This window comes from Primulina eburnea, chromosome 1 (genome assembly GCF_022965805.1).
Source record: "Primulina eburnea isolate SZY01 chromosome 1, ASM2296580v1, whole genome shotgun sequence".
Classification (NCBI taxonomy): Eukaryota; Viridiplantae; Streptophyta; class Magnoliopsida; order Lamiales; family Gesneriaceae; genus Primulina; species Primulina eburnea.
Genome location: NC_133101.1, coordinates 44,701,025 through 44,715,224, shown reverse-complemented (window position 1 = coordinate 44,715,224; position 14,200 = coordinate 44,701,025). Strand labels below are relative to the sequence as shown.

At 40.9% G+C, this 14,200-nt stretch overlaps 1 protein-coding gene across 1 annotated transcript; it reads right to left on the bottom strand.

Annotated features, from left to right (window-relative positions):
• Nucleotides 1-7,256: 7,256 nt before the first annotated feature.
• On the bottom strand, nt 7,257-13,115 carry LOC140812155 (uncharacterized). Its single transcript, XM_073170370.1, has 2 exons — nt 11,921-13,115; nt 7,257-7,421 (listed from the first exon to the last, which is right to left on the bottom strand). The coding sequence occupies exons 1-2, from the start codon at nt 13,026-13,028 to the stop codon at nt 7,381-7,383; spliced, it is 1,149 nt and encodes a 382-aa protein (XP_073026471.1). The 5' UTR covers nt 13,029-13,115; the 3' UTR covers nt 7,257-7,380.
• Nucleotides 13,116-14,200: the final 1,085 nt, after the last annotated feature.

Genomic DNA, 14,200 nt, shown 5'->3' with positions numbered 1-14,200 from the left:
ATGATTGATATATGGTGTTCTTGATATATTAGACATCGTATAATCGTAACCGAATTGAAGAACATATACCGTATGAAATGTTATGATTTTTCAGAGTTGATTTGGTTGAGATTATACAGATTGTGTTTGTCGATTGAGTAAGTTATTGAGATTGGTATATACTAATTTTTTATTACTGGTACTTCGAGATTGTATAGTTATGCCGTTGAAACAGAATTAGATTGAATTCTGAATTATATCGGGTATTGTTTGGGGTATATGTTGGTATGTTATTCCTCAAATATGTTATTCCAGATTGGTATTGAAGATTTCAAAGATAGAGCAGAGCCAGAACTCGACAAAAGAAAGGTATAAATAAATGTTAACCGGGAGATCGACTCGAGTTAGACTTGACTTGAGTTTCCCTAAACCACATAATTGTTTGTTATTGTTTTACTACCTTTGTATTATTTGAATGTATATGCCTATTCTATTGACTTATAGAATAGCAGAGAATAGAAGATAGATTATGAGAACGAGTCATTGGCAGAGGTACCAAGTCTTGGGAAGAGGTGCCTAGACATTCGATGTTTTGTTATATCGATGTTGCTTAGGAGTAGATCGACTTCTATTGCTGAGATTTGATATAATATACCAACATGCAGGAACCGAGATCCCTAGACTAGACTAGATCAGAGTCGAGTCAGAGATATGAATTTGAGTTATAGTTTTATATCATTTCATTTTTCAGATTGATACATGTTATTGATGATGGTTATGCTTTCTTATATGCTTTTATATGATGGCATGTATACATTGCTTATACTTGGAATATTATTCTCACTGGAGTTATCGGGCTGTTGTTGTGTTTGTATGTGTGCATGACAACAAGTGGACATGATCAGGGTCAAGACGAGGATGAGAGATTACATTTTAGCGTGGAGATTCGGACCCAGAAGTAGAGTTGTTTTCATTACTGGTTATGTAGTGAAAGAACAATAGTTTGTTATGACATACTGTAGTACAAGACTTGTACTTTTATTTTGACATGTATATCAGACTGATTATATTATGTTCCGCATTTGTATTTAAAAAAAATTAGACCTAGTTTATTTAATTGGTCCAATTATTCCCGAGAATGATTAAGAAATGAATTAGCATCCGGGTCCCCACAGCAGGTGGTATCAGAGCAGTAGGTTCCAGAACTGTGTGTTCCTTAGACTGATATAGAAGCTAGTGAGCGGGGTAGATTGAGTTTTATTCCTTGCTTTTGATTAATAGAATGTTTTAATGTTTTAAATACATGTTTATCTGATTATCTGATTTGATTGATAACGTGTATTATTGAGAATGAATCGAAACTGATTCTTGATCAGATGTAAGATGATCATAAGGGGACTGAGACAGATTTATCAGATTTGATTGCTAACCCTTTTGATAATTAGATATGCCTCCTCGAAGAGTCCCAGAACAGGGCAATACCTCTGCGAATCCGATGGATGTGATAGCAACACCGATGTAAATGCTACTGAAGAGGTTTCAGTCGTTTAAACCGCCAACCCTGAAAGGAACAGAGACTTCTGTTGATTGTGAGAGTTGGTTAGATGACACAGAAATGCTGTTTGATTCATTGGATTACATTGATGAGGGCCGAGTTAGACTGATTGGGCACCAGTTGCATGATGTTGCGAAGAATTGGTGGATCTCGACAAAGAGAGCGTTGAAGCATCGATGTACGACTATTACTTGGAATATCTTTAAGACTGAGTTTTATCAAAGATTTTTCCCAGTGTCGTACAGAAAGGGCAAGGGTGCAAAGTTTGCAAATTTGAGACAGGGTTAGTTGAATATAGTAGAATATGTGGTCAAGTTCTCTACCTTGTTGCGATTTGCTCCGCACGTTGGCGAGAATGATGAAGCTATTGCTGATCAGTTCATTAGTGGACTGAATCCCGAGATTTTTATGTTTGGTGAATACCGGGCGACCGAATAACTTTGCTGATGCTTTGAACAGAGCAAAAGGAGCTGAATCCGGTCTGATGAGATAGAAAGGAGCTTCGCATATTGCCCCAGCACCGAGACCACAACAACCATCTACTACTCAGTTTCACCAACCCCCTCCCAGATTTGAGAGTGGCAGTAGCAGCAGCGGAAAGAAAGATCAGTTGAAAGTTAGAGGAAAACAGTTTAAGAAGTCTGGAAGCAGTTCTTCTAGCTCCAGTGGTTCCAGAAAGAATTATACTGGGGTTTATTGCAGAACTTGCGGAGGGAGACATCCGACTAAGCAATGACAAGGAGTGTTTGGTAGTTGTAATATCTGCAGACAGCATGGACATTTTGCTAGAGTTTGTCCACAGAGAGGTTCCCAAAGATCCCAGAGAGCTGAATCATCTGGATCAGTGGCACAGCCTGATAGACGATCATCTGCAGTTCACACATTCCAGCCAGCACCAGCCCAGTCACAGCCAAGGCCAGGAGGAAGTCAGACAGTTATCTAGCCTCCTAGACAACAAGACATAGTATTTTCTTTGACAGAAGAACAGGCCCAGGAAGCACCAGATGATGTTGTTGCAGGTAACTGTTCTATTTGTGGTTACCCTAATTACGTATTGATTGATACGGGTGCTTCCCATACATTTATTTCTGAGCGATTTGCTTTGATAGATGCATTGCCTGTTGAGTCATTATCTGCTGTAGTATCTGTCTCTTCTCCTTTGGGGACATGTTGGATGTCAGTGAATTCTGTGAAACATTGTATGTTACAGTATGACGGGCATGAGATTGAGTTAGATTGTATTGTACTTGGGTTGTCTGATTTTAATTGTATTATTGATATTGATATGCTGACCAAGTACAGAGCTACCGTAGATTGTTTTCATAAGATTGTAATATTCAAACCTGAGATGACTGATGAATGAAAATTCTACGGTAAGGGTTCTAGATCCAGAATTCCTTTGATATCTGCGTTATCTATGACTCGATTATTATAGAATGGAGCAGAGGGATTCCTTGTCTATTCAGTAGATGTACTGAAATCGAGCCCATCATTGGCAGATTTGCCAGTGGTATGTGAGTTTGCTGATGTCTTCCAAGATGAGATTCCGGGTTTGCCTCCAGTCAGAGAGATAGACTTTAGCATTGAATTGGTACCATGTATAGTTCCGCTTTCTAGAGCTCCGTACAGAATGGCCCCGATTGAATTGAAAAAGTTGAAAGAGAAGTTAGAATATTTACTGGCCAAGGGATACATTAAACCGATTGTTTCTCCTTCGGGTGCTCCGGTACTGTTTGTGAGAAAGAAGGACAGTTCAATGAGACTCTGCATTGACTACCGGCAACTGAACAAGGCTACGGTAAAGAACAATTATCCTTTACCTCGTATAAATGATTTGTTTGATCAGTTGCATGGTTCTTCTATTTATTCCAAGATCGATCTGAGATTTGGATATCGTCAGCTGAGAGTCAAAGATTCTGATATCTCGAAGACAGCCTTCAGAACCAGGTATGGCCATTATGAGTTTATTGTCATGCCGTTCGGTTTAACAAATGCTCCAGCTGTATTTATGGGTCTGATGAACCATGTGTTTCAGAAGTATCTTGATGCTTTTGTGATTATTTTTATTGATGATATTTTGATATATTCGAAGAATATGATTGATCATGCCGAACATCTGAGAATTGTGTTGAGAACTCTGAGGACTGAGAAACTGTATGCAAAATTGTCTAAATGTGAATTCTGGCTGAGACAGGTTGTATTTCTTGGTCACATTATATCTGGAGATGGGATTTATGTTGATCCGAGCAAGGTTGAGGCCGTGATCAGTTGGCTGAGACCGACATCTGTGCCAGAGATACGCAATTTTTTGGGTTTAACGGGATATTATCGACGATACATTAAAGATTTTTCGAGTATTGCTAAACCAATTACACATCTGACTCAGAAGAATGTACCATTTGTTTGGTCAAAAAAGTGCGAATCCAGTTTCTTAGAATTGAAGAAGAAGTTAACCAGTGCTCAAGTGTTGACTATCCCATCCGGTACTGGTGATTTCATTGTTTATTGTGATGCTTCTCACAGAGGATTGGATTGTGTTTTGATGCAGCGAAGACATGTTATCGCTTATGCCTCGAGACAGTTGAAGCCACATGAGACTCGCTACCCAATTCATGATCTTGAATTGGCGGCCATTGTTTTTGCACTGAAGATATGGCGACATTACCTATACAGTGAGAAGTTTCAGATTTATTCTGATCACAAGAGTCTGAAATATCTGTTTTCACAGTCAGAGCTGAATATGAGGCAGCGAAGATGGCTTGATTTGCTTAAAGATTTTGATTGTGAAATCAAGTACTATCCGGGAAAATCGAATGCAGCAGCTGATGCACTAAGTTGAAAGGTATATTCTTTGTCCTTATCGACTATTGGTGTTTCAAATTTGATATAAGATTGATGTCTTTCTGGATTATTATTTGAGACAGATTGTAAACTGTTGAGATTATATACTGTTCAAGTCGAACCAGAGCTGATTTTGAGAATTAAAGTGGCTCAGAAAGTTTATCAGAATGTACAGAAGTCTATTGCGATGGTCAGAGCAGGTCATCAATCCGAGTATCAGGTTCATGACAATGTATTATATGTGAATAATCGTCTTGTTGTGCCAGATGTTTCAGATTTGAAACAACTGATATTGTCAGAAGCGCAAAATAGTCGATCAGTATTCATCCTTGTGGCAGAAATATGTACAATGATTTGAAAAGACAATTTTGGTGGAAACAAATAAAAGCTGATATTGCTGAATTTGTATCAAAATGTCTAAATTTCTAACAGGTGAAAGCCGAAAGAAAGAAACCCGGAGGTTTATTGCAGTTACCGCGTTCCTCCTAGAGGTTGTGATGCGATTTGGGTCGTGATTGACAGATTGACCAAATCAGCATGTTTTATTCCATACAACATGACGTACAGGACATGACCAGATGGCAGAGATCTATGTCAGAGAAGTGGTCAGATTGCACGGAGTTCCGAAGTCGATTGTATTACACCGTGATCCTTGGTTTACTTCGCACATTTGGCAGAGTTTGCACCAGGCTCTAGGTACGAAGTTATATCTTAGTACCACATATTATCCTCGGACCGACGGACAGTCAGAGCGGACTATCCAAACATTGGAGGATATGCTTAGAGCTTTAGTGCTAGATTTTGGCACTAATTGGCAAGATTCTTTTCCACTTTGTGAGTTTTCGTACAACAACAGTTATCAGACAAGTATTGAGATGGCACCGTTTGAAGCGTGGTACGGCAAGAAGTGCAGATCCCCTCTGTATTGGGATGATATTTGTGAGGCCCGGGGCCGAAGAGGGCGGGGGGTGATCACCAGTGCCATGAGGTGGCACGGACAATGAGTGGCTCCTGGCAGGCTTCTAGGTGGACGGAACATGAATGAACCGTTCTTACACCGGAAGGAGAGGGATTCCGAGGCTGTTCAATGTAATGGACTGTACAGTTGAAGAGGGCTTAGATTGTTACTACTCATATCACGAAGGTGCATCTTCTTTCGGTAGCTCATCACATAAGAACTCTAAAGTTAAGCGTGCTTGACTTGAGGAAATTATTGGATGGGTGACCTCCTAGGAAGTTTCCCAGGGTGCGTGCGAGTGAGGACATAAGCACGCTGGAAATACCCGTCTTGATACAGTGAGGACAGTCATCGAATCTGGGGCGTTACAATATTTCTGAGGTACCTGAGATTGGACCTGATATGATCCGAGAGATGACAGAAAAAGTGAAGCTGATTCAGAAGAGAATGAATACAGCTCAAGGCAGACAAGCCAAATATGACAATGTTCGACGAAGATTGTGGGTATTTGAGGGAGTAGACAGAGTATTCTTGATGATTTCACCTTTCAGAGGCATCAGATTTGTCAAGAAAGGAAAGTTGTTTCCACGATATATTGGGACGTACAAGATTCTCGAGAAGATAAGATATCGTGCCTATCGACACGCATTACCGCCTTCTTTATCTGGAATACTAGATGTCTTTCATGTATCGTTATTGAGGAAATATATTCCCGATGCATCCCATATTATTCAGCCTAGACGAGGCCGAACTTGACGAGACACTGAGTTACTTCGAGAAGCTGATCCATATTCTCGATCGTAAGGAAAAACACTGAATCAGATATGAGTCAGAGATTCACAGAGTTATTCCACTGATGTGAGTTTTCTGTTTAGCTTATGTTATACATTTCTTTTTGATATGATTTGATTGCCAACGATTTCGAGGACGAAATCGTATCTTGGGGGGGGGGGGAAATGTAATGCTCGAGATTTCATCACTGTAATCAGAAATTGATTAATTATCAGAATTGAGATTTCAGGAGAGAAAGTAAGATACGAGTGAAGAAGCCGAGCGCCGGTACATGGACCGACATTTTTTTACAGAATGTTTGGCGCCCGAGTGGTAGAAAATGACCGCCCTGAGCGCCAGTGCACCACAAACTGAGTACTTGGACAGAATGTCTGGCGCCCGAGCGGTAGAAAATGACCGCCCGAGCGCCAGTGTATAACAAGTCGAGTGCTCGGACAGAACGTTTCGTGCCCGAGCGGTAATTTGTAACCGCCCGAGCGCCACCTGAGATACAAGAAGAATAAGCCACACATCTTTGCCATGCAATTGAATATATATATATATATATATATATATATATATATATATATATATATATATATATATATATATATATATATATATCCTTCATTCCTTCAGAGTTCAGCTGGAAGAAGCAATAAAAAGTTCGTAGAAATCCTTACGCCTTTCATTTCTTAGAGATTTGATTTGTGCAAGATCCGGCTATCCAAATTTCGATCAAAACATATTTTTGTGATTCTCTCGACAAAGGCTTCACAAGGACGTAAGTATTCTTATGTTTTGATATGATTTGAAAATATGATATTGAAGGAATCAGATATGATTGATATATGGTGTTCTTGATATATTAGACATCGTATAATCGAAACTGGATTGAAGAACAGATACCGTATGAAATTGTTATTATTTTTCAGAGATGATTTGGTTGAGATTATACAGATTGTGTTTGTCGATTGAGTATGAGTTATTGGGATTGGTATATACTGATTTTGTATTACCGGTACTTCGAGATTGTATATGTAGCGCCCTTACCCAAGCCACTACTAAACAGAATAATAAACATGCAACATTAAACTTAATACCAACAGTTAAACAGCAGAAACCAAATACTTAATCATCTTACAACCCAAACGAAAACAAAACAATAACGACAGTCTTAAACATTAATACAACCATAACAAATACATGATTTTGAACGAGAAAACTATAAACCACAGAAAACCTCCACTGGATCACCACCGAAAACCCAACTGCTCTAGCCACTGCCCTGGTCGTCCGAACCGTCCAACCTAAGACCTGCCCCGTGGAATGGGGTGCCCAAGATGAAACAAGGACGTGAGCGACAATCGCCCAATACGAGAATGTACGAGTATACAAACTGATATGATGCATGCAAAATTCAATATGCTCGGATATCAAGGATCAAGTCAAGAATCTCATGCTCAGTCTAGAGGCGCCTGAGTGTGTAGTCTCTGATCTGCCCTAGGCAAGTTTTGGCTCCCACACTCATCATCAAGACGTGGACCTGCAATGTCCAGATCATCAGAGCCCGCGGGTCCCGTTGGACACTGTAGCTCTCGATGCCCCATCGTCCACAATACAGAATAGGGCTGAGCGACCCAACAAACGAGGTATATCTCAAAAGATATCAGGCTCAACATGATATGTCATGCATAATATTCCAAAGCAGTAAAACATGTATCATGCAACAGATAAATATGCAGCATATAAGTGTGTATACTACGCTTGGATATCTCAGTCAGTACATCACGTACCTCACTAAAACAATCTGACAGAAAGCTCTGAACCTAGACAATACCAACATAAAGAAATCACTAACAAACCAGATCAAACATGCTACAAAGATCTCCCTAAAGATCCTTAAATCACTATCTAAGGATTTAGGATTATACCTGCGTCCGTCGTTAGCCCGTTGATGATGTCTCGATCTCAGTTCACCGACCGCTTCTCGAGTCGATACTAGCTGCGAAACTTCCCGACACCAAAGTGCCCTAGAAACTGGCTAGAAAATCTAAGATACAACTAGAACTCTCTCTGAAGAATGCGGTGAAGGAAACAAAAGAATCGGCTTCCATTTATAGGCTGCATTCGCACTATTCCAGAAAATCCGAACCAATCTTATCTGCCACGTGTCAGAATCTCATTGGTCTAGTTGGATTTCTCGAGATAATGTAATCCGAAGTAGGTCGGGTTATCTATTTAAAATTCGGTGGATACCAACAGCTTAATCCCGAATTATCAATTCCTTAATAGTACTTAATTAACAACTCATTAATTATGTCTTAATTAATACTTCATTCAAAATAAGAATTCGGGTCATTACATCCTCCCCTCCTTACAAAGATTTCGTCCTCGAAATCGAAACCGAAGTACAATACAACTGAATAAAATACAACTCAAAACAAATGAGGATACTCTGAGCGTATACAACTCTCTAACTCCCAAGTCGCTTCTGCAGTACCTCGGCGTTGCCATTGCACTAGAACAAGTGGAATGGTCTTGTTTCTGAGCTTTTTCTCTTTCCTACCCAGGATTAAAAGCGGCTGCTCAACATAAGTCAAGTCTTCTTCAAGTTGAACATCTGTCGGACTAAGAACGTGCTACTCATCTGCTACATACCGTCGTAGCAACGATTCATGAAAGACATTATGAATGCTGGACAAATACGGCGGTAAAGCCAATCGGTAGGTCAAATTTCCAACACATTCCAAGATCTCAAAAGGTCCGATGAATCTTGGGGCTAATTTTCACTTGAGTCCAAATCTCATCACCCTGCGGAATGGTGAAACTTTAAGGAAAACTTTTTCCCCTGACTGAAACTGTAGAGGTCTACGCTTGGTATTCGCATAACTCGATTGACGATCTTGTGCAGTTTTAATTCTCTTCTTGATCAATTCCACTACGTCAATTGCTTGTTGCACTAATTCAGATCCTTGCACTTGTCGTTCTCTTACTTCGTCCCAAAACAATGGAGTACGACAACGTCTACCATACAATGCTTCGAACGGAGCCATACCAATGCTACTATGGTAGCTATTTTTATATGCAAACTCCACAAGCGGCAGATGATCATGCCATGCTGGTCCAAAATCCAAAGCACAAGCACGCAACATATCCTCAAGCGTCTGAATAGTCCTCTCAGACTGACCATCGGTCTCTGGATGATAGGAAGTACTCAGACTCAATGTCGTTCCCAACGCTTTTTGAAAACTTCCCCAGAACCTTGAGGTAAAGCGTGGATCTCTATCACTGACTATACTTGTTGGCACACCATGATATTTAAGAATCTTTTGGATGTATAGTCTTGCCATGCGATCGAAACTATATTCCCGACTATATGGAATGAAATGTGCTGACTTAGTCAGTCGGTCCACAACAACCCAAATTGCATCACAATTCTTAGAAGACAGCGGCAAGTGGGTGACAAAATCCATCGTTACATGCTCCCACTTCCACTCAGGAATAGGAAAATTCTAAAGTAATCCTCCTGGTCGTCGATGTTCAGCTTTCACTTGCTGACAAACCAAACATTTGGCTACAAACTGGTAAACATTTCTCTTCATACCTTTCCACCAAAACCTGGTCTTCAAATCCTTATACATTTTCATGCTTCCAGGGTGGATACTCAACTTACTCCTATGAGCTTCAGATAAAATCTCGTCTCTCAATTTAGAATCTTCTGGAACTACGATTCTTCCTGACAAACACAAGGTTCCATCTGTTTGGAACGCAAAGCCAGATGTGTTGTCTCCGTTAGCTAACCTTGCTAACTTTTCCACATTCGGATCAGAAAACTGAGCTTCTCTGATTTTGGCATACAACATCGGTTCAGATAAAATGCTCGTTACTCGAATGTGTTCCATTCCTTTCTTATGACGGAAGTGAAATCCCAGAGAACAACAATCTTGGATTACACTTGATATGAAACTTGTCTGAAGTGCAGATAATCTCACCTTGCGACTAAGAGCATCAGCTGTAAGATTCGCTGATCCTGGATTATACTTGATTTCGCAATCATAATCCTTTAACAAATCCATCCATCTTCTTTGATGCATATTCAACTCTGCTTGAGTGATGATATACTTCAAACTCTTGTGATCTGTAAAGATCTCAAATCTCTCTCCATAGAGATAATGTCGCCAAATCTTCAAAGCAAACACAATCGCTGTCAATTCCAGATCATGAACTGGATAATTCTCTTCATGCTTCTTCAACTGTCTAGATGCATATGCAATCACATGACCATTCTGGGTTAAAACACACAAGTCCTTGAAGTGATGCATCAGTGAACACAATGTACCCTCCTGATCCAGATGGCAGAGCTAAAACTGGTGTAGTTGTCAAACGTTGACGCAGTTCATTGAAACTATTTTCACAATCATGAGTCCATTCGAACTGCACATTCTTACAGGTCAGTTGAGTCAATGGTTTGGCAATCTGAGAAAATCCTGAAATGAATCTCCGATAATAACCTGCCAAACCTAGAAAACTTCTTATCTCTGGAGCTGATTCCGGTCGTGCCCAACTCAACACTGCTTCGATCTTGCTAGGATCCACTGATATCCCATCTTTGGATATAACATGTCCCAAGAAGACAACTCTGTCGAGCCAAAACTCGCACTTGTTCAACTTAGCATACAGTTGGTAATTCCTTAAGGTTAGCAACACAATCCTTAAATGTTGTGTATGCTCTTCAAGGCTACGAGAGTATACCAGTATGTCATCAATAAAGACAATGACAAACTTGTCAAGATACTCCTAGAATACTCGGTTCATCAAATCCATAAATACTGCTGGAGCATTCGTCAAACCAAACGGCATCACAAGAAACTCGTAATGCCCATACTTTGTTCGAAATGCAGTCTTAGGGATATCACGTTGATGAACTCGAAGTTGATGATATCCAGACCGTAAATCGATCATCGAGTACACTGAAGTCCCTTGCAGTTGATCAAACAAATCATCAATCCGTGGTAACGGATATTTATTCTTGACTGTTACTCGGTTCAACTGTCGATAATCTATGCAAAGCCGCATAGACCCATCCTTCTTTTTAATGAACAACACTGAGGCTCCCCAAGGAGACACACTGGGTCTGATGTACCCTTTGTCAAGAAGATCTTGTAAATGTTGTTTCAACTCTTTCATCTCTGTTGGTGCCAATCTATAAGGCGCTCTAGAGATAGGTGCGGTTCCTGGTACCAACTCTATCTCCGTTTCCACTTCCCTCTCTGGAGGAAATCCAGGAATTTCATCGGGGAAAACATCAGGAAATTCATTGACAACTGGAATGTTCTTCACGTCGATTACATCCTTTGATACGTCAACAGCATAAATGAGGTATCCTTCTCCTCCTTTTGCTAAAGCTCGTTGTGCCTTTACAGCAGACACTATTGGCATTGGAGGTCGAGCTCCCTCACCAAAGAAGAACCAATTCTTGTCTCCTTCTGGACGAAACTGAACGAGACGTTGATAACAATCCACCGTCGCTCTATACTTAGTCAATAGGTCGATTCCCATAATACAATCGAAATCTTCCATAGCCAATATCATCAAATTGGCATACAAGTAATTTCCCTCAAACTCCAGCAAACAGTCTACTACAAGTCGCTTAGCTAAAACCTCTTGTCCCATCGGTGTAGACACCGACAACAAAACATCTAATGACACGTAGGGTAGTTTATGCTTCTTAACAAACATTGATGCTATGAATCAATGCGATGCCCCAGTGTCAATCAATAAATATGCAGTAATACCACATAAAAGAAAATTACCTGCAATGACTCTCTCGTTATGCTCCTCAGCTTGCTCTTGGTTTAAGGCAAACACTTGCCCCTGAACTCGTGGGCGTTGCTGAGATCCTTGTGACATTCCTCCACGACGAGAACCTTGAGCAGGAAAACCTTTCTGTTGAACAGTGGCCTCAGACTGTTTTCCACTATAAGACCCTGTCATAGAACCTCCGCCTCCACTCTGATTCTCCAAATTAGGGCAATCACTCTTCATGTGACCAAAACCACCACAATTGAAACATGCACCTGTTGCTCTTCGACAATTCTCCTTCGGGTGATTGCCTCCGCAGTGGCCACATTGCATCTTTTTCCTACCAAAGCTGTGCACCCCTCCAGAACCGAAAGAAGAAGAAAATACAGACTTCTTGAAAGACTGACCCCTTGATCCCAACGAACTAGAACTTTTGCTAGCTTGCATAGCCTTCCTCCTAGCAATACTGATCTCGGCTTGACGACAACGATTTACTAATCCTTCGTATGAAGTAGGATCATCACAGACAGAAACCCGATCAAAAATCTCCTGGTTCAAACCATTCAAAAAGTGAGAATATTTTGCTGCAGAATTCTCACTGATGTGAGGAGCGTACGGCAACAGATCCGTAACACGCTTATGATAATCCTCAATGTTCGAATGTCCTTGCTTAATGGTCAACAGTTCCATCTCCTTCGCCTGACGAAGAGCTGGCGGAAAGTGATGATTGATGAAGGCCTGACGGAAATGTTCCCAACGAATCCGCCCATGCTCCTGAACTAGAATGACAGAAACAGGTTTCCACCATTTCCGAGCTTTTCCTTGGATCATGAAATCAGCTACCTCCATCTTCTCATCCTCGTCATAGTGCAGCACTCTAAAACACTGCTCCATGATATCAACCCAAGCTTTAGCAACATCAGCATTCTCATCTCCGGTCAACGGTGGAGGTCCAATCTTCATGAAATCCATAATGTTGACACGGTTCCTACGTCTCCTTTCATCATGATCTCGGTGACGCCTTCCGTCACGATCTCTACGACGATGTTCTCGGCCAGCCTCATCATCGCCATAACGGCCATGTCCCACACTACCGTGACTGCTTCCATCTCTTGACATCTGAAAGGAAACTAAAATCAACTTCTAAATCCTCAAAACAGAATTACTAATGTCCCAAAAATCTTTGCATGCTCTGATACCACCAAACGTAGCGCCCTTACCCAAGCCACTACTAAACAGAATAATAAACATGCAACATTAAACTTAATACCAACAGTTAAACAGCGGAAACCAAATACTTAATCATCTTACAACCCAAACGAAAACAAAACAATAACGACAGTCTTAAACATTAATACAACCATAACAAATACATGATTTTGAACGAGAAAACTATAAACCACAGAAAACCTCCACTGGATCACAACCGAAAACTCAACTGCTCTAGCCACTGCCCTGGTCGTCCGAACCATCCAACCTAAGACCTGCCCCGTGGAATGGGGTGCCCAAGATGAAAACAAGGACGTGAGCGACAATCGCCCAATACGAGAATGTACGAGTATACAAACTGATATGATACATGCAAAATGCAATATGCTCGGATATCAAGGATCAAGTCAAGAATCTCATGCTCAGTCTAGAGGCGCCTGAGTGTGTAGTCTCTGATCTGCCCTAGGCAAGTTTTGGCTCCCACACTCATCATCAAGATGTGGACCTGCAATGTACAGGTCATCAGAGCCCGCGGGTCCCGTCGGACACTGTAGCTCTCGATGCCCCATCGTCCACAATACAGAATAGGGCTGAGCGGCCCCAACAAACGAGATATATCTCAAAAGATATCAGGCTCAACATGATATGTCATGCATAATATGCCAAAGCAGTAAAACATGTATCATGCAACAGATAAATATGCAGCATATAAGTGTGTATACTACGCTTGGATATCTCAGTCAGTACATCACGTACCTCACTAAAACAATCTGACAGAACGCTCTGAACCTAGACAATACCAACATAAAGAAATCACTAACAACCAGATCAAACATGCTACAAAGATCTCCCTAAAGATCCTTAAATCACTATCTAAGGATTTAGGATTATACCTGCGTCCGTCGTTAGCCCGCTGATGATGTCTCGATCTCAGTTCACCGACCCCTTCTCGAGTCGATACTAGCTCCGAAACTTCCCGACACCAAAGTGCCCTAGAACTGGCTAGAAAATCTAAGATACAACTAGAACTCTCTCTGAAGAATGCGGTGAAGGAAACAAAAGAATCGGCTTCCATTTATAGG